At 40.2% G+C, this 20,903-nt stretch overlaps 1 protein-coding gene across 9 annotated transcripts in view; it reads left to right on the top strand.

Moving 5' to 3' along the window:
• The window catches only part of Robo1 (roundabout guidance receptor 1), a 997,918-nt gene that overhangs the window by 688,490 nt on the left and 288,525 nt on the right, over nucleotides 1-20,903 (top strand). For all 9 annotated transcript variants that reach the window (XM_029470374.1, XM_029470376.1, XM_029470373.1 and 6 more), the window contains one exon: nucleotides 4,535-4,861. In XM_029470374.1, coding sequence (XP_029326234.1) covers nucleotides 4,535-4,861 — 327 coding nt within the window. The remainder of the gene's footprint in view (nucleotides 1-4,534; nucleotides 4,862-20,903) is intronic.

The raw sequence follows: 20,903 nt of genomic DNA on the forward strand, positions 1-20,903 counted from the left end.
AACAACCAACATTTTAGAGTTTTACCCAACACTTTCCCCTCTCCTGTTTGTTTTATCTCTGTGTTCACTGAAGCTATACTCCATCCACGAGGGACACAGTGGGTTCCCTGTCTCTCTACTCTCATGAACATTCCTCACCATCCTCCCTTTTGCCAGCGAGCAGCCTCTGTTGATTGTTTAAGTCACCATCTCCAGTGTGTTCCCTTTGTCCTTTCTGTCAGTGTCTAAGTACAGGTTCAAAGAGTCATAATTTGAGGGTCCAAACATACGGTATCTAATCTGCCAATTTAGTCTACTTATGTTAACTTTACTCAACCAAGTTCCTTAAAGCCGAATAAATAGCCCTTGCTTTAAAAGCTTTTTTTTTTTTTCGTGATTTTTCCAGCTGAGGAGATGGCTCAGTGGCAAGCTTGTTCCAGTGGGAGCACAAAGGCCTGTATTTGATGCTCAGCATGAAGATCAAAACAAAACAAAACAAAACAAAACAAAACAAAACAAAACAACAGGCCTGGTGCAGAAGTGCAGGTCTATGACCCCCATCACTGTGCAGAAATGACAGCAGTGTCCCTGGCACTCACTGGCAAGGCAGGGGAGTCCATCTGTGTAATGCACAGTCAGTGAGAGATCTAGTCTCAGTAAATGCTGTGCTGTAGAGGAGGACACCCAGTATTTACCTCTGGCCTCCAAGTGGGAACACACACACACACACACACACACACACACACACACACACACGTCAACAACCTTGCAGAACTCTGACTCAATGGCCAAAGCCTCGTCTGTCATCTCACCCCCCCCCCTTTTTGACTTTCCATCATTTCTTTAATTTTTCTTCCGGTCTGTGCTTCTCGATTTCTGACAATGCACACTATTGCCTACCAGCAGATCCCTTACGGATGCTGTGTAGCCCAGTTGCTGTGCTCTGAGTGATTTCCTTGCCTTTATGGCTCATTCTTAGGGATTTTCTCAAGTGTGGAGGCTCCAGACCTTCCCCTCAATGGCTGGGGTTGTCTTCAGAGCCATTCCCTTATGTTCTGCTAGCTGCATTTGTAATCTTATTTCCTACCCCAACTGGACTTTCATAATTTAAAATCTCTTTAAGTGTGTACCACCCCATTAACTGATTACCATCAGCTTCTGTCTTTCATAATTACAGCCATTCTAAAGCCTAATGATACGCTGAGGTCCATAGCACTGCTAATTATCACTAACCTGAAAGCCAACCTGGATTCCATTTTCTTCAGTAGAGCCACTGTAAGAATTGGGAGGGTTCCTAAATTCCTTTCTTTCATCTTGCTGGCTTATTGCTCCCCTTTTTCGTGTCTGCCACCATTTAAGGAATGTATAGCCTGCTGGGTACCTTGTTCTAAACTAATGCCATTTCTCTGTTGTCCTGATGATGGAGCATGTCTGCCCCCCACCCCCATGTGTCTCTGTCTGCCTCTGCCTCTCTCTGTCAACCCCACCACACCTCTGTGTGGGTGCAAATGCAAGTTCCCATGCCTGTGCCTGGGAAAGCCAGAAGCTGATGGTGCCTGCTTTCCTAGACCACTCTCCCAGGTTTTAACATTGTGGGTAGACAGGCTGACCAATAAGCTCCTCTTCCCATCTAGCTGACTGCTATCCTGTACCCCATCCTGGGCATGTGCCCCCCATGCCTGGATTTTATCTGTGTGCTGTGGATCCAAGCTCGGACCTTCCTGCTTGCACTGTAAGCTCTCTATCAACCAAGCCATCTCCTCAGCCTCAGGTTATGAAACTCTTAGTCACGGAGATTGTTAATTTTCCATCTAGTCCTTACCCTAGGAAAGACAATGCGTTATAGTACTTATCAATAACACAGGCAAATAAGCTTCATACAGCGTATCAAGTCTACTGTGGCTGAATACAATTCACACTGGTTATTTTAATAGGCAAAGCCTTATACTTTTCGTAAACAGTTCCTGCATGGTTTGTTTGTTTGTTTGTTTGTAAATGTGGTCTATAATAGTCCACTTGGGCCTCAAACTAACAAAATAGCCAACAAGGAACTTGAACTGTCAACCCTCCTGCCTCCAGGTCCAGATATCTGTTTCTGTACCCAAATCTGGAGTCCGTGATTCCTTCATCTGCCTCTTCTCAGATCTTTTCTTGTAGCCGTTTATTCCCTTTTCTCAGCGTTTCTAGTCAGGTTTGTGGAATACTGTAGTATGCTCAGCATTGTGCGCTCAGTAGCAGCCAACTGTTGAGTTGCTGAGGAAGCCCACTGGCCTCACATACTTGTCGGGAAGGGAAAACCTTTGGGCGTATTAGATAAATAAAATCCAGTGATGACATTGATGACTCTTAGTGAGGATATTTCTATAGTGCTGTCTAGGCTTATATTAGGGAACTTAATTTCCTGGGAAAAGTTAGGGAGAGTGGAGACTTGAAAGAAGCCCGAGCATTGAGGAGTATGGCTTATCTGGAGCCCCGCATCTGTGGCAGGCATTTTCTGGGGCAGAAGGATGCACAGTGTGGTTGTGGAACTAACAGAAGGGAGAGGAAGGCGTTAACAGGCTGTGTGAGCAGGCTGAGCTGGGGGTAAAAAAAGGTCTTGAGAGCAAGTGAGTTCAAAATCTTCTTGACTACATCTCTGTGGACTACGTACGAATGGGGCTTTCCTAAAGGTCCGCAGAAGGGATAACAGTTGGGTTCGGATGGCAGGGGTGTAAAAGATGGGGTCCATCATGGTGAAGATGGAGCAGCAGCAAGCTGCATGCCGGGTGGCAGGGGTGTGCAGACCATAGCTTTAATTGGCAAGCATGAAGAAGATAGAGCATAGGAAAAACAGCTGAGGGCGTAGAATCTCTAGTGACATAACTCCTCTAGCAGGACGGTGCCATGGCAACCTCTGCACACAAAATCACCAGCTGGGGACCAAGCACCAGAGCCCACATTCTCCTTCCTACAACCACAACGTGGTCCGTTTGGGGGGGGGTTTAATTTTATTGCAAAAAAATAAAGTACAACCACAGGGTGTATTTAAAGATACATACACTTAAGGACTATCTGGGTAAAGTGGCCTCTGAGGCCCATAACACAGCATATACCCGGAAATCTTTCTTCTTGTTTTGCTAGTATTTAAGCGCACTATTTTTAAAAATTTACCTTGAAAATACATATATATGCACATATATGTATATGCCCTGATGTATATGATCCTTTATAATGTCATAAATTTTGAGTTTATATTAACCGTTCTTTTTATAGCAAATGAGTACTGTTGCGGGGCCGGAGAGATGGCACAGTGCTTCAAAGCACTTGTTGCTCTAGCAGAGGACATGGGTTTGGTTCTCAGTACCCGCATGGCACTTCACAACCATCTGTCACTCTTGTTCCAGATCTCCTTCCCTCTTCTGGCCTCTGTGAGCAGCAGGCGTGGGCCTACACAGGGTGCACATGCATGCATGCTTGCAAAAGCTCCTCTACATGAAGTAAAGACAAACCCTTTAAAACAACCCACCCTCTCCTTAAAAAAAAAAAAAAAGGTCATGGCAATATATAACATGTTGTAGGTTGATTTTAAAATAAATCCCCTCCAAAAGCATTCTTTTTATTTGGATGGGAATGTGCATTGGTATACCGAAAACGTTTATTAGACAGTCATCTTGTGCTGGTTAAAAGGGGGGATTCTGGGAATATGTGCCATGGCCGGCAATGTTCTAGGACCACTTTAACCGGTGTTATTCTTCTGTGAAGACAGGCAACGCTTTAGCTTTTTTCCCTGTTGCTGTATAACAAGCAGGAACTTGTAGTAGGGAGTCCTGTTCCATCATCGAGTATGGAAAGCCATGGGCTAATGCATGCATGCTTGGCTTCAGCTTACTCATCCTGTCCTCTCTGTTTAAAGTTCTTCTCTCCTATATTACATTCCAAACATGGTTTCCACTCCCTGCTCTCCTCCTACTCGCCACGCCTCCACGCACGCCTCCATGGGCATCCAATCCTCTTCCATTTCCCTTCTGAAAAGAGCAGGCCTCTCAAGGAGACCAGCCAAACATGACATCAAGTTGCAAGAAGTCCCATTCTTATATAACCTAAAATCTCAGGTCCAGGAACCTGTGCCACCAACAATGGGCAGGTCTTCCCACCTCGTTCATGTAATCAAGATAAACTCCCCACAGATCTGCCCAATGGGCTAACTTAATCTACAGTTCACCATTGAGCATCCCTTCTGGGGTGAGTGTTGGTCACATCCAGTTGACAACTGAAATTAGACATCACACATACCATTTGAGGTTTTTAAAAGACATTACCATGGTATCTGCAAGGATCAGCCTATGGCACCTGTCCAGGCAGAGTTAAGCAAGAGAACTTTCTATGCTCAGAGTCAAAAAGCTTTCAGAAATGTCAGCTATGAACAAAGTGGACCCTGAGAGTATTTAAAACGAAGGTTAGGAAGGACATAACCGTTCCAGACAATATTTAAGTAGCATTAAATCTGTGCTTCTGTAGTGAGACCTTTAACCGTTTTCCAGATGGAATATCAAATGTTTGTTCAACTCTTCTGCAGGCTCCCGTCTTCGTCAGGAAGATTTTCCACCCCGCATTGTTGAACACCCTTCAGACCTGATCGTCTCCAAAGGAGAACCTGCCACTCTGAACTGTAAAGCCGAAGGCCGCCCCACCCCGACGATAGAATGGTACAAAGGTGGGGAAAGAGTGGAGACGGACAAAGATGACCCGCGCTCACACCGGATGTTGCTGCCAAGTGGATCTTTATTTTTCTTACGCATAGTCCATGGACGGAAGAGTAGGCCCGACGAAGGGGTCTACATCTGTGTAGCAAGGAATTACCTCGGAGAGGCTGTGAGCCACAACGCATCGCTGGAGGTAGCTAGTAAGTAACATGCGCTGCGTTTTCCAGGGGAAATTGCAGGGTGGGATCATGTGTGTTGGCAGTGGCACTCGGAAATGGGGCAGGTGTTACAGATTTTGCCGAATGATAGTCTAGTTGTGTGTGGATAGAACCTTTTATGTCATTTTCCTCATCCTATTTGGGTATTCAGTGTGTGTCTTTACACAGAGATACAGGATTGGTTTTATGTTGATTTTTCTTTTTTTAAACGGAGGCCCTTGTATTCTCCTCTGTGATTGGATGAATCTCAGAAGAGAGTTTGAACTTTGGCCTTTTAACATTGTTGAGACTAGACTATGGGGACTTTGGAAGTTGGACTAATTGTAATTTTTTAATATGCTATGGCTATGTATGGCCCCAGAGTCATGTGTTTGAATAAATCTATGGGGCCAGGGAGTGGCACTATTTGGAGGTGTGGCCTTGTTGTTTGTGAGCCACTGTGGATTTGAGCTTTAAAACCCTCATCCTAGCTTCCAGTGAAGCCAGTTTTTTCCAGGGTGCTCCTGGCTTCCTTTGGATGAAGATGTAGAACTCTCAGTTCCTCCAGTGCCATGCCTGCCTGAATGCTGCCATGTTCCCACTGAATCTCTGAACCTAGAAGCCAGCCCCAGTTAAATGTTGTCCTCATAAGAGTTGCTTTGGTCATGGTGTCTGTTCACAGCAGTAAAACCCTAAGACACCCTCCATTGTTTGTTCTAGCTGTGTTGAATGAATAAGAATAGTCTGCCATGCCGGACATTGTATTTGGAGGTTTCCTACATTGTGAGGCAGCAGAGCTTGGGGAGAAGCAGGTGTCTGGTATTCTAATGCCTTGGCTTACTCCCTGCTTATTTCTATGTATGTCCAATAAAGCGCTTTTGAAAGGATCTCAAAGGGGATTTGTTGCAAGATTAAATTGCTATATTTGTACCACAGATCTTCATTGTGTTTGGATATGAATCTGACTTCTCTTACTTCCTACCCCCCACCCCCACCCCCATTCAGAAGGTAAATAAAACGCTCCCTTTGGAGGTAACATAGAATCAGCTCCAAAGATAGCAAATGGTGGTTCGGAACCACCCCTTTACTATGGTTTGTGGTACTCACATTGAGAAAGACTGCCCAAGATAACTGATATTAAGGGAAAATAGAAAATAGAAGGAAACCATAAAACATAACCACTTTAGTCTATGTCACAACTTTCCGCTCACATGAAGGTTTTCTTGTTCTTCATTTCGTGTTGAGTCATGGCTTTGCTGTGTACCGCATGCATGCCTTCAGCTTTCGAGTGTCCTGCCTCAACCTCCTCGAAGCTGGGGTGACAGACCTTGCCACCTGCCCATTTCAAACTCTAAAAGTGGTTACGTGAAACCTGCTCCTCCTTTAAATTAATAAACAACAAACTTTATTGTTCTTTTCTTACTGACTTGACTCAAAGCGAAGGTCTCAGGACTAAATCCGTAAGAGGCATGGAAGCTTTGATCACAACGTTTTGTTTTAAGCTCGACTTTAAACAGAATATAATAAAAACACTTAAATGTCTCCCTGTGTATAAACACGTATGCATGTTTTGACAGTGATCATCCTTCATACCTCTGTGATTTTTACCTTATTTTTTATTTTTATAGAATAATCATTCTTTTTGAGGTAATATTAAGGTAGGTAAAATCCAAAAATAAATGCACGGGGAGCAGAAAAGCTAGGAGGGATGTAATTGTGTTAAAAACAACAAACCAATAAATAAAAAAAATAAGAGACCCCAAAACAAACCAAAACCAAACGAAACACTGAATACCAGAAGGAAAACCAAAGGCAGTGAAGTGAGCGTCAAGAGAAATAGCAAGGCCAATCAGTGCTTGCCCGCTGGGTTATCCTGTTATCATCTGCTCTAGTTTTGTTCATTTAGTATGTAGGAGTGAGTTAGAGACCTGATCTGCTCAACCTGTCCCCTCTAGACCTTCCTTTACGAAACACCTCCAGCTTCACCCCTGATTGTCAGGTCACCCTTCAGGAATTGGCTTTTAGAAAATCTCTTTTTGGGCTGGCTTCTATGCATGCATTGTAAAGATAATATTAGTTTCCAGTTAAGTTTTCTAAGTTAGACAGACATACCATCACCTTGAGAGTCTCAGTAAAGAAGTTCGTGGAAATCGAAACCGAATTCAGAGTTCCTTATTTGCAGGTTTTACCCCTGTGCTCCAAATAAAACAGGATATTATGATTTACTGACTGTAATAGAAACATTTAAAAAATGTTGGAAGAAAAGACTTAGAATAATAAATGTATAAATATTTTATACTTCTCAAATTTAGTAAGGTATTAATGACAGTTTGATATGTGTGTTCTCCTTAAAGATAATCATTTCTTCCACACGCAGATTGCCAGTTAGACCAGCACCATTTGTTGAAAATGCATTCATTTTCCCACTGCATGGTTTTGGCTTCTTTGTCAAAGATCAAGTGATCATAGGTGTGTGTGTTTATTTCTGGGTCTTCAGTTCTATTCCATTGATCTACCTGCCTTCTCAGTACAAATACCAGGCAGTTTTTATCACTATTGCTCTGTAGTCCAGCTTGAGGTCAGAGATGGTGAGTAACACAGAAAATCGTGGTTTTTTTTTTATTTCTGTTTGTTTTTGTTTTGTTTTGTTTTTTGTTTTTTGAGACAGGGTCTCTCTGTATAGCCCTGGCAGTCCTGGAACTCACTTTGTAGACCAGGCTGGCCTTGAACTCAGAAATCTGCCTGACTCTGCCTCCAGAGTGCTGGATTAAAGGTGTGTGCCACCACTGCCTGGCTCAGAAATTCTTTTATTGTTGAGAATTGTTTTCTACTATCCTGGATTTTTTGTTTTCCCTATGAAGTTGAGATTTGCTCTTCCTATGTCTGTAAAGAATTGAGTAGGAATTTTGATGGGGATTGCATTGAATCTGTAGATTGCTTTTGGCAAGATGGCCATTTTTCCTGTGTTAATCCTACCAATCCGTGAGCATAGGAGATCTTCCCATCTTCTGAGGTCTTCTTTGATTTCTTTCTTTCTTTTTTTTTTTTACAAGAACTTGAAGTTCTTGTCAAACAGATCTTTCACTTACCTGTGACTATTGTGAAAGGTCTTGTTTCCTTGTTTTCTTTCTCAGACCATTTAGCCTTTGTATAAAGGAAGATTTGTTGGAGTGAATTTTATATCCAGCCACTTTGCTGAAGTTGTTTAACAACTTGAGAATTTAGAGCTTTCCTGTTTAAAGGAAATGCAGGACAAAATGAAGCATAGACTGAAAGAAAGGTCATTAATTGGCTGGCCCAACTTGGGACCCATCCTATGCACACACAACAGATGCTGACACTATTGCTGAGGCCATATTTTATGTACAGACAGGAGTCTGGTGTGGCTTTCTTCTGAGAGTCTCTAACCAGCAACTGACTGAGACATCCAACCATTGGATTGAGGTCAGGGACTGATATGGAAGAATTAGTGGAGGGACTGAAGGAGCTGAATGGGATGGCAACCCCATAGGAAGAACAGCAGTGTCAACTAAAGTGGACCCCTCAGAGCTCTGAGACCCTAAGCCAGAAACCAAGGAACATACATGGACTGGTTCAAGGCCTCAGGCACATGTGTAGCAGAGGACTGATTGCTTTTCATGACCTCAGTGGGAGAGAAATCACTTAATAGTGTGGAAACTTGATACCCCAGGGGAGAGAGTTACTGGTGGGGGTGAGGTTGAAGTGGGAAGATAGGTGGAGGAGCGCTCTCTTAGAGGTGGGGGCTGGGGGCTGGAGGATGGGATGAAGAACTCAGGGAGGGAGTACCAGTAAGGGGCAACTTTTTGAATGTACATAAATTAAATAACTTAATAAAGACTTTAAGATAAAAGGTAATAACTTTTTGAAATCCTGAAGAAGTTTGTATATCATTTGTGTCAAGAGTTTTTCATATTAGTTTAATTACAGTGGTCAGAAGAAACACTGGTTTATTGGATAGTATGCTTGTTTTCATCACCCTGCCCTGAGAAAGGCTTTTGTGTGTTTGGAATATTTAGAAACTATTATTTAGTGAAAATCTTGTTTAGCGCACTGCAAATCAACATGTAGAAATGATACTGTTTAACTAATTTATTTTTGACAATTAATATTACTTATGTCCCATTTCCTGATTATGTTCTAAAACCCATATCAGCCCTTTTGTATAGTCCATCATTGATCAACTCTCTTGATGGTAAGGGCAGATGTCAGCCATATTAGCTACAAAAAAAGGGCCTGGGAATACTGTTAAAGTTTGTTTTGTTTTGTTTTCCTGGAATATTCTGTTGCTCTCTGTTTTCCCCCACATTTCTTTAGATTAGGTGCCATGAATAAAATAAGAACCATTCTTACACTCACTCCCCAAGGCTCAGACAGGAAGCCCGAGATTGCATCTGATTTCACAGTGGTGCTGTGACCTCAGTAACAGCATTAGCAGAAGTGTCTTGAGGCAGTGTGGGTCTCACAGAGCTCTTGTTGGTAATGCCTTTAAAAACATTTTATCTGTGTTTTGCTTGCGTTTCAACCAAGTCTTACAGCTGTAACAACAACTGGAGTTCGTGGTTCCTAATATTTGTCAATCCTTTAAACTCAAAAAAAAAATATAGAATGCTCGTTAAGTCTTCATGTCTATGTAGAAATAACAATATTCTTGTCTATTGCACATTAATATTTTTGTTAGAGATGCTGTAACAAAATTTGCATGGATTGGTTGGTTATTTTTAGGAATTTCATTGTCATCTGTATTATGACAGTAAGCAGGAGAGATGATATTTGTAGGTGTATGCTTGTCTTATAGTAAAAATTGCATGCCCCCCTTTAAAATCAAACTCAGTTGTGATGCAGTTATACTTACAGTATATAATTATAGGGTCTGAAAATTGTAGCAAGAAATACTGAGTATTTCTCGTCTACATACCAGGAAGTTTGTAAGCTGTGGCTTTGCAACAACAACAACAACAACACCTTTAGTATTGTATATATTTTCCTAAATTGTTTCTCAATTATTACTTTTTGTAGGGCAGGAATAACCTATAGCTGATAGATATGAAACACATCATATACACTTGAAGATATTATTGTTTTCATAATTTATGAATACTCCTGTGTGTCTCAGATTCAACTCAGCTGTCAAAAATGGTCTTCTTGCCAGCCATGTTTTCTAATGTGCGATGAATTGCACTATTAAATAGAGTGTAAGCTGTCTTTCAGGAAAGTGCCTATTGATCTGTTCTCCTACACTTGAATTTATCGTGTGTCCAGTACAAATGGGTAGTGTAATCCTTGATATAAGTTATATTTAAGAAGGGCTTTGATCTTGGATAATTACACTTTTAAGAAAAATTATTTTGAACCTTGCCCCTGATGGTTCTCCTTGTAGAGCTTGGCTCTCCATGTCATCTGCGAGGCAGAGAGCAGTTAGCATATGGTTATTTGCCTCCTATTTAAGCTGTTTTCTCCTGAGGAAGAAACATTCCCTTAGGACTAGGCAGACATCTGCTCACGATCTTAGCAGCAAAACCTGAGGAGTATTCTATTGCTCGGAAAATAATCATTGTGTCAATTAAACAAAGATAGTCTTTTTTTATTAACTGCACTTCTAAAAACCTGACTTTGAGGTAAAATGCATGTCAAAGACACATTTTCAACTCCTCTTAATACTTTATTTTTTTATAGTATTAGTAAATAATACTTCGCAAAATAATGCAGACTTACAACAATCTAATTTTCTTCATTTAAATAAAATGAGATGGCAAGAAAAAGCAAGTTTTCTTATGGGTGAAATAGACATAAACATTGGCTAATAGAATAATATGTTTGCAAAATATATTAATGGATGATGAAAATGTCCCTCCTAGGAGTTCAAATGGTTCTGGTTAAATGGAATGGAAAAAAATTGCTACTTATATTTTTCTTTGTTTATTTTGAGACAGGGTCTCACAGCTGTTAACTGTCCTGGAACTCACTATGTAGACCAAGCTGGCCTTGAACTCAGAGATAAACCTGCCTCTGCCTCCCAAGTGCAGCGATTAAAGGCATGTACTATACTGGCTATAGAATAAGGGCTTAGAAACATTTCATTGAGAGTTGTGTCTGTGACATCAGGAGGGAATATTTATTCAGTTCATACAGTAGATGGAGGGAAACAGAATCTCAGGTCTTTCCATTCAGACTTGGAAAGCTTCTAAGAGAACACACATACATTTTTTACATTTTTTAGCTTTGTGCTTTTAGGAGACACTGTGAGGTAGAAAGACAGAGAGTTGGCAGGGAATATGCACTTATGCAGAGGTTGAGTTTAATGACTGTTTCAGTTGGAAAGGACTGAGTGTGCCAAACATTTCATTGTAACGAGCGCCAATCGTCATGAGATGGTCTATCCTTGAATGAAGACTACTCTCAAACAACACCTGATAGGCTCAAATGCATAGTGGGCATCTTGATTTGTAAAACTCTATTGTTTTCACTTCGTATATCAATAATTTCAGGAAATATCTTTGACTTGGGGTATATTAGAGGTTGTCTTCACTCCCAGCCATAGGTTAGAATAGATGTTTTAACCAATCTTAAGGTATACAAACAAGCAAACCAACAAAAACCTTCTAAAATTCTATATTAAATTTTTGTTAATTAAAAGTAACAAAATAAGTATATATACGTGTGTGTGTGTGTGTGTGTGTGTACTTTATAGAACACCTCTTTGTGCATTATTCACTTATTCATTTTGTGTGCACTTGGGCATGCCACAGTGACTGTGTGATGGGGTTGGATCTCTCCTGCCATGTGAGTTCTGGGTGTGTAGCTCAGCTCATCAGATGTGGCAATAGGAGTCTTGATTCCCTGTACCATCTCAGTTTTGAAGTGCATAGATACAAGATTGTTTAATCTTGAAATTTTATCGAACACACTTGCATTATGTATAGAATGGTCCTATCATCAGATACTCTATATAGAATAGTATTTATGATTGCAATTTGTCATAATCACTCCATTTCCTGTAGCTTTCATTCTTTAGATTCTCTTTTTTTTGGGGGGGGGGTAGCAAACACTCTACCACTGAGCGACAACCAAAGCCCTCAGTCCTTTCTTACACAACTGCAACAGTGGTTAGATAGTGGTATTATAATAGGTAGAGCATGTGCAAAGATGGCACAGGCAAGGTGGATTTCTGGATTGAATCTTAGAAAGCTGCCACCTACTGCATTTAGTCCACATGACTCGGGGCAGAGCCAATCAATACAGCCAGCCTGAGTGATGGTGACAAGCTCTATCATGAATCTCATAGACCACTCCCTTCATTTTCTTAAAAACAGAATGATAGTTGTGCATGCTGAAAAGATATGCAGCCCCTGGAGGTTTGAGAGAATCAATTCCACATTTACCGATTTATACATAATTCTTGGTAGGCTCTCATTGTACCAACAGCACTGTCTTTAAAAGCTAGGAAGACAGAAAGTGGATCGTTTTTTCTCTCAAAACTTATAGGCTAGCTCTCCCTCTCTCTTTTTAACTCCCTGTCATTTACTGATGATTTAAATCCTGGAACTTGTTCTTTCATGTTCAGACTGACTTGAAATCATTTAGAACATTTCTTGCAGGACACATTTATTTGCTATGAACATAGTTTCTTAGAATAATTAATTCTAATCAAATAAAATATAATTTAACTAAGGCTGCTGGTTCCTTGACAACTGAAATTGTTCTACCTATAAATTTGTCAAATTAAAATGTAGTGTTGTCAAATGTCTTTTGTGGAATGAAGTTCTTCTGTCTCTTTGTTACTTCATAGAGGCAACTTTTTATAATGGAAAGTGAAAGGATGGAGAACATGTAGCTACAGCATAGGCTATTAAAAGTTTTCCTTAAATATATTTCTCTAGTCATTCATAGATGTCCTGGCTCTTTCTTAGTTAGTAAAAAAAAACCAACCAACCAACCAAACAAACAAAAAAACCAAATTAAATCCAACAAAATATTCTTGCCTAAATCTTTGACAGGAGGACTAGGTGACCAGGGGTGGGGGTTGGGGGGAGGGAGGGAGCGGGATGTAAAGTAGCTATACAAATAAATGCTTTCTGTTCAATTGTGACAAGTGTCACAAGGAGTACAGAAGAGCTGAGAGCTGAATTTCATGAGGGTCTTACTAAGAGCAAACTAAAAGTCATTTCAAACTACATGATGGGCTAAGAGAAAATGATAAACTTGTACACATTTGAGAACATAATACATACTAAGGTTGCTGTATGAGTTAGGAAGATTGATAGGGGGTAGTCAGGGCTGTGAATGTAGACTTTACAGCCACAGGAAGGATGTTCTATGTTCAGTGGATCGATGCCACAGACGTTTAGATAATGATGGAGCTGAGTTGATCTGATTTATCAGTTTAAAACATCACGTGTCTGGTACCTGAGGATACCTTGTGTACAGAATGAGTTAGAAGATGGTTTGAAGAGATAAATCAGGGTGCTTGTTAGTATCTCATGCAGAGCTATTGGTGGTTTGAAGTTGGGGATAGGAGCTAAGGAGAAAAGGGAGGGTTTGATTCTCATTTTGGAGGGTGAAAAAAAAGTTGAAAGGTTGTGGGAGATGCAGTTATTGGGAATTATAAAGGAGGATCAAGCCTATGGATATGCAAGTATCATTGGCAGTTTGGAATTCAGGTCGATAGTCTGATGGCTCTCAGTAGTTAGTATGCCTGTTGCAGTCCTACGTCAGTTTCTATATCGGAGATGTCACATTTTGCTTCTTATTCCATTAGTCATTGACTTGGCACAACTCTCCTTGTCTTGTGTTTAGCCCCTGGCTCTGAATGTTCCTGTTGTACCCAAAACACATATTGAGCACACTCGATCAGACTAGAGATTTATCCTTTTGCCCTCAGTACCTACTGTCATTCCTGCCCCATAATTCATTAGGCAATCTACCATTTTTCTAAGATGTCTCATTTCCTATGTGATAAGAATGATGAAGGATCATAACACCACTTCAAGGAATGGTCTACATATTTCATGTGCCCCTCATCAGTATTTTTGTATATTTCAAACCTTGTATGATTTCTAACACTTCATTGTAAGCACCTACAACATGTCCTCCTTGTGATTGGATTACTAATCAGGATAGTCACTATATAGTACCAACTGTGTCAATCAGCATTCTGAGATAATAAAATGAAAAGATGGAAAGATTTATTATATGTGGTTCCCAGGGTCATGAGTTTCTCAGGTTCTCTCAGGTGGGGCCTCTGGTGAAGGAGGACATGGAGAGCATTGAAAAAGTATCTACTCACCTCATGTCAGATGTAAATGGAAACCTAAAGAAAGAGTCAAGGTCACCTTCAAGGGGATCAGACCCTAATAACCTAACCTCCTTTCACTGGGCCCTATTCTTTAAAGGTTCTACCAACTTCTGCCACAGGCTGCTTAGTAGTCAATGGGAAGTGCTGAAGATCTAGACCATGGTACTGTCCACCAGTGGGTTAAAAAATAAGGCAGACATGGTGTATATTTGTAATATTCAGCCATAGAAAAAGAATGAAATTTTGTCCTTTGAAGAAAATTAGATAGCAGGATAGGTCATCATGTTCAAGGAAATAAATACACACACAAAGTCACAAAAGGCTCACTCCTGTGGTCTCACTCCTTTGTTAAGATGATAAAGTTAATCTTATTGAAGAATGGAGTAGAACTGTGGTTACTAGTGGGAAAGAAAAGAGAAAAGGGCCAAACAGAGAGAAGGGAAAGGAAGCCTGTCTTCGTTACTTTTTGATCGCTGTGGAGAGACACCATGACCAAGGCAACATATAGAATAAAGCAGTTGATTGGGCGTCTCCCTTCCAGTTCCAGAGGGCGTTTCCATAACCATCATGACTGAGAGCTCAGCTTCGGGCAAGCAGGCCTGGCATGGGAGCAGTAGCTGAGAACTTGCATCTTGATTTGCAAGTTGGAGGCCGAGAGGTTAAGAGACTCTGAAACCTCAAAGCCAACCTCCAGTGATGCATCTCCCTTAACCATGCCCCACCTCCTAATCCTTCCCAAAACAGTTCCACCAACTAGGGACCCACATTCAGATACCTTAGACAAGAACAGCCATTCTCATTCATACAATCAGATCACCAAAATGAAACTGGGAAGGGAAAATGAATGGGTTTGTATCAGTCACACACAGTGACTTATCATATATTTCCAAATAACTGGAATAGTAAGCAAACTCCCAACACAGTTGGAAAGATTTGTGTTTCAGATTATGGCTGTGCTTAACACACTGATTTTCTCCACTACCTGTCTGACAGACATCTGTAGCAAATTAGATTGCACCATGTCAAAATGATGTGTAAATATTAAGTCTCAAATAATAAAGTGGTATTATTATTGTGTCTCTGGGATCAAGCTAAATGCGTTATACAGGCTGTGCAAAATCCAACTCTCTACCTCTCAATAAAACAGTATCTCTAACTCTTAAAATAGCGGTCTAAAATGTCTTTGTCATATACTATTTTCCTGGGAAATTTTCTCTCATTTAAAGTTCTGGAATGTTGAAGTGTCTTTTTATGAATATAACAGTCAAGGAATTTAGTTAACTCTTAATACAAAAATCCAAGGAATTTATTTTTATGCTTTGATATGTAGTAATCCCCTACTATGCCCTAAAATGGGGTTCTTGGGGTTTTCCTGGATACTTTATGTTTATAGACTAGGACTTAGCAACCTTGCAGCCTCTCCCCTCCCCAAGTCAGTGGTTATTTTGCATGATAGTCTCATGATTTGTTTATATATGTTGATGTAAAAACGTGTATGATAATCAAGGAGATCTCTTTACTAAAGCAGGTTTAATGGGGAATGTAAGGAAAAAAAATCTCATCACGGCAGTGCTTTCTATCTCTTACATTACTCAGCTTAGGTTTGCGGCAAATGAAACAAAACGGAAATAAAAATATGACCACAATTAAAATAAGCCTTAAAAAAGGCAAATAGAAATCTAGAAGATACAGTATGTATAAAAGCATTAGAAACATGTGTGATGGTGATACTGCGTCTGCATAACAGTGAAGGAGAATGAACAGATTCAGGCATGAGAGGGCTTACAAACTCTAAGCAGAGACTCATAAACACATTCAAGATAGAGACACTCTGGTGTGCATTGACATCAGTTTGACCAGGACATTGTTTTGAATTTAAACCGAATTTGACAAAATCAAACTGGAATTTTTCACTGATGTTCAGATCTCTGAAAATCAGAGATCACAAATGCCCTTTCGAATCACAAATGCCCTTTGGGAATGTAAGCACAGTGTAGTGGTGTTTTTAAAAAAATGTATGGTTTTAATAATATAAAAGAGATATAAAAGACGCAGGGATAAATGTGTCTCTTGGTCTGGACATTCTCTTAACAATGCGGTAGGCTTCTGAGAGCCTGCACATGACAGGTGAATTACTTGAACTAGAGCAGTGGGTATTGGGATCAGGTAGGTTGAGTATGGTGGGTAAAAGAATATAAAGATAGGAAATGAGGGGCACAAACAGAAACCCAGGGAAAGGAAAGCTCAAGGAAGATGCAGAGGAAGGCAATGAGAGTGACAAGGTAGGGATGCAGAAGGGAAATAAGAGAGATGCAGCAACCAAGAGAAAGGAGTGCATGTACCAGCAGGGCTTAGGGGATGCTGCATGTACTAGCAGGGCTTAGGGGATGCTGCATGTACTAGCAGGGCTTAGGGGATGCTGCATATACCAGTGAGACCTAGAGGGAGCTGAAACAAGTGCAAACCTGAGGGTACAGATCAAATGGACATTAGGCTCAGAAGAGTAGAGGATATTTTCTTGGGTAAGTAAAGACAAGGAATGTTTACTATATAAAATATTTATAAATAAATATGAGGAAATTACAACTAGTAGGATGTTAAACAAAGACTAGGCTCCATCCTCTATCATTAATGTTTAGCAAGGAAAGTAATATCTGTAAAATGTCAGATTTTTTTTTTAGCCCGTTCATGACAGCCGATATTTACTTAGCATGGCCAAGAGTGAACTACTAGGTTCTGTTGTTTACTTTACATTGATTTAAATCAAAATTCTGGTAAGAGTAGGTTGAATTAATAAAAATGCAAACATACTAGTAGGGGCTTTTGGAAGCCATTTAATCTCTCCTTCTAACTTAGATTAACTTGGCTAAAGATGATTTGTTGTAGTAAAAGGAGGCAGGGAATAAAAGATTATCCAGTCAGCACCATTAATACTACTTTTATGCACTGTGTGTTAACAAGAAGTTATTACTTAATTGGCTTAAATCCTGTGATACTGCCTAAATTGCTCATTCATTTTCATCGTGATTACAGAGAGACACTTTTTTTTTTTTTTTAAGAAATATGGCAGCTCCTGTGTTTGAAGATTGTCATTAAGTGGGCCCTAATTTTTAATAAAGTAGTTCCGATGTTTAAGTTGTTAAGTAAAATAAAGCAGTTTCTAATTCAGCTTCTTAGTCTCTAAAGGAGAGAAATGGTAGCCTTTGGTACATTTTGAGTTGTGTCGTGTTTAACCTAGCTTGAAATTGAAGCTTTAATAGTGCATATGACATTTTACACTTGTCGGGAGAAATAAAGGTTTATGATCAAGATATTAAGGATTCCTGAGTGAGAACATTTTAAATCTTACCTAGTCAACCTTGACAAGAATTTTAAAATAAAAACCAGGGCATTAAAAAGCAAATAGAAGACAGTCTCCTTCCCAAACAGGATAAGAATTCTGTCTCAATATGTCCCTGTTTAGTACCTGTGTGTCTTTACTGGATGACATTGTAGGCTATCTAGACTAGGCTCTATTGAGATACTGTCTGTAAGATTCTTATTCTATTCAGACAGACACCAGAAAATTGGACTAGGAGCCCACATTTGAGGTAAAAGGATGTTGTGAATATTTTCATTATATTAGCTTAATAGTGCTGTTGTTTTTCCAAGTGACTTCTTGGTTTCTCCAATCGAAGGGTGTTGCAGGTTATAGCTTTATTAAGCTTTGCTTATGGAGTTTCTGGGACTGTCTGGTGTTCTCTTGCTTTCCTTTGAGACCTGCCTCTAGAAAGAGCAGGAGGAAACCAAAACCAACCAACCCACCAACCAGCCAACCCAGCAGTCGTGAAAACATGGTGGGGAGGTGAAATGTTTGCATAGCCTATGGCTTGGGAACCTGTAAGCAGTTTCTTTTCTATCTTTCTTTCTTATTTGAAGCCTGCAAAGAACCTTAGACTGTGAGTTGAATCTATTATACTAGTGGACAATAAAACCAATCTTTCTTTCTTTTCTTTCTTTACAAATTGTCATTACCACTTGAAACTGCGCCTTTGTGAGTCATAAAGCCTTCTCAGTTTTAATGGCCAGCAGTGCATTTCTATGACCAAGGTTAAGACGACTTCGTTCTTTTCCTAATTTTTCAAATTATTTTTATTTTCTTTTATTTGTATGGGCGCTTTGCCTGAATGTATATCTGTGCATCCCATGTGCGCCCGGTGTCCTTCCACATCCTGAAGAGGGTATCATATCACCTGGAGCAGGAGTTACTGATGGTTATAAGCCACCATGGGTGCTATAATTGAACCTGGGCCTTCTAAAAGAGCATCCAGGGCTCTTTGTGTCCCTGCAGGCCCTTGTATGGTTTCATAACCCTCAAGGTTAGTGCTAATGGTAGGCTTTATGGAAACTCTTCAGAGGTGGTGAAATTCATCTTGTTTTTATGCTAAAACAAGTTTTCGTTTTCAAGAATCTGATGGATGCTTGCTTAACATAGTTTTGCAAGGCAACTGAAGTTATTCTACCTCTATAAAGCACTAATTTTCATTACCTTACAGAGTTATGGGGCGCTGCTGTAGATCAGATCTGGCATTTCTTTCCCAAACACCAATGTTGAAGGCTTGCGCTCCAGGCGTGTCACAACTGTTGCCCAGAGATGAGTTTTTCAGGAAGTAGAACCTGGTGGCAGGGTGTGAGCTAGATCAATGCGAGTGACCTGGAACCGTATAAAGTGGTTCTCAGCCTTACTAATGCTACAGCTCTTTAATACATCTCGTGTTGTGGTGATTCCCAAACATAAAAATTATCTTGTTGCTACTTAGTAACTATAATTCTGTTACTGTTATAAATTATAATGTAAATATATGATATGCAGGATATCTGATATGTAACCCTTGTGGAAAAGTCACTTGAGCCAAACCCCAGGGGTTTGTTCGCCACTTATAGATTGAGAACCACTGGTATAGTGGGCCTATGGGCCTTCTTTCCTTTTCTTTGTTTCTGGCTACTATGAGGTATGTACTACTATTTCTGTGCTATGGTCACTTGCCCTAATGTACTATACTGCCACAGGCCCAAAGAACCAAACCACAACACGGGTAAAACCTCTAGAACCAAAAGCCCAAATAAGACATTCTTTCTTTTAAGTATAGTGCCTCAGGTTCCTTATAGTGATAGAAGCTGTGTAACCTAGAAGCATTATATAAGTTGATGTATTTGAAGGAAGGGTTTCGAACTCTGCCTGGTGGATATCAGTACTTGCCATTATACTTACTATCTGCTACTTACCTTGCCAGGCATGTATTAATAAGTAGATTTCTGAAATTGCAATGCTACTACCAATGTATCCCTTCTCATGTGAGGAAGGCAAATTCAGGACTCCTAATGCTATTATGGCTGCATGTGATAGGGATAATATCTCTACTATTTCAGCAGGGCTAGTCGTTTTCTCACATACAACATGATTTATAATCTGGACAACTATCTGTAAAATGATACATAAGCTTCACTTATCAGTATAGTCTACCTTAAATGACAAGCATAGTTTTTGGTTTTACAAGTCTGCTGTTACTGGCATGGTTCACATTTCACTATTTCTCTGTGGTCCAACTCAAAATATGTTCTGTTGTATTGATTTCCTGGAGTGTTAGATAAGTTGAAAATGTTTTTGTAAACAAAGTTTAAATAATACCTCTTTTTGGGTAAGATTTGAGAGTCAAGCATTTATGAGTGATACTGTGTTGGTTACTCTCCTTCTTCTTGTGGTATAAAGAACTGAAAGGAGAAAAGAATTCCTTTCACTCCCTATTTGAGAACATAGTATACCCTGGCAATGAGGACCAGGAGCTGGAACTCCTCAATCTATAGGGACAGGAAGCTGAGCATGCTGGCACGTACCCAGCTTCCTCTTTCCTCCATTTACACTCAGCCTGAGACCCCAGCTCCAGAGAAGGAACTTCCTGCATACAGTAGGTTTCCCCACTTTAACATGTCTTGCACCCAATCTCAAAGGAATTCCTAGAGGTTTGACTCCTCGGTGATTCAAATCCAGTCAGGTTGACAGTGAAGATCAGCCATCAGGGATACCGAACAAATATGGAGGATTTCAATCAGCAAGACTTTCAAAATGGTCTATCAACTCTTGTCTTCTTGGAGAATACTCTGGATAACAGGAGGAAGAAGAAAGAATCTGTATAATGTAAATTCTTGTAGATGGTTGGTACTCTTCATCATTCAGCTATCTTGAGAATGGTCTCTTTCCATCTGCACTTCTGGGAAGTTCTATCTGCACTACGTGTGTGTGTGTTTGTGTGTGTGTGTACATATATGTATGTATGTGCTCTATGCATAGGTGAGGATACCAGATGTGTGGATCTGTATGTACTTGTGCCAGCTAGTTGTCAACCTTGGATGGTACTCTTTAGGAGTTGATCATCCTGGTTGTCTTCATTTTTTTCTAGTTTTGAGATCATTTTTTATTATTGATTTTCTAGACAGAATTTTGCTATATAGCCGTGACTGTCCTGGAACTAACCCTGTAAACCAGGCTGGCCTCAAACCTGGTTTGAGAGAGTCACCTGCCTCTGCTTCCAAAGTGCTATGATTAAAAGCATGTGGGAAATAGGGTTTCTTTTTTTTTAATTTTTAATATTTTTTATTACATATTTTCCTCAATTACATTTCCAATGCTATCCCAAAAGTCCCCCACAGCGCCCCCCACTTCCCTACCCACCCATTCCCATTCTTTTGGCCCTG

The sequence above is a fragment of the Mus caroli genome, chromosome 16 (genome assembly GCF_900094665.2).
Source record: "Mus caroli chromosome 16, CAROLI_EIJ_v1.1, whole genome shotgun sequence".
In the NCBI taxonomy this organism is placed as follows: domain Eukaryota; kingdom Metazoa; phylum Chordata; class Mammalia; order Rodentia; family Muridae; genus Mus; species Mus caroli.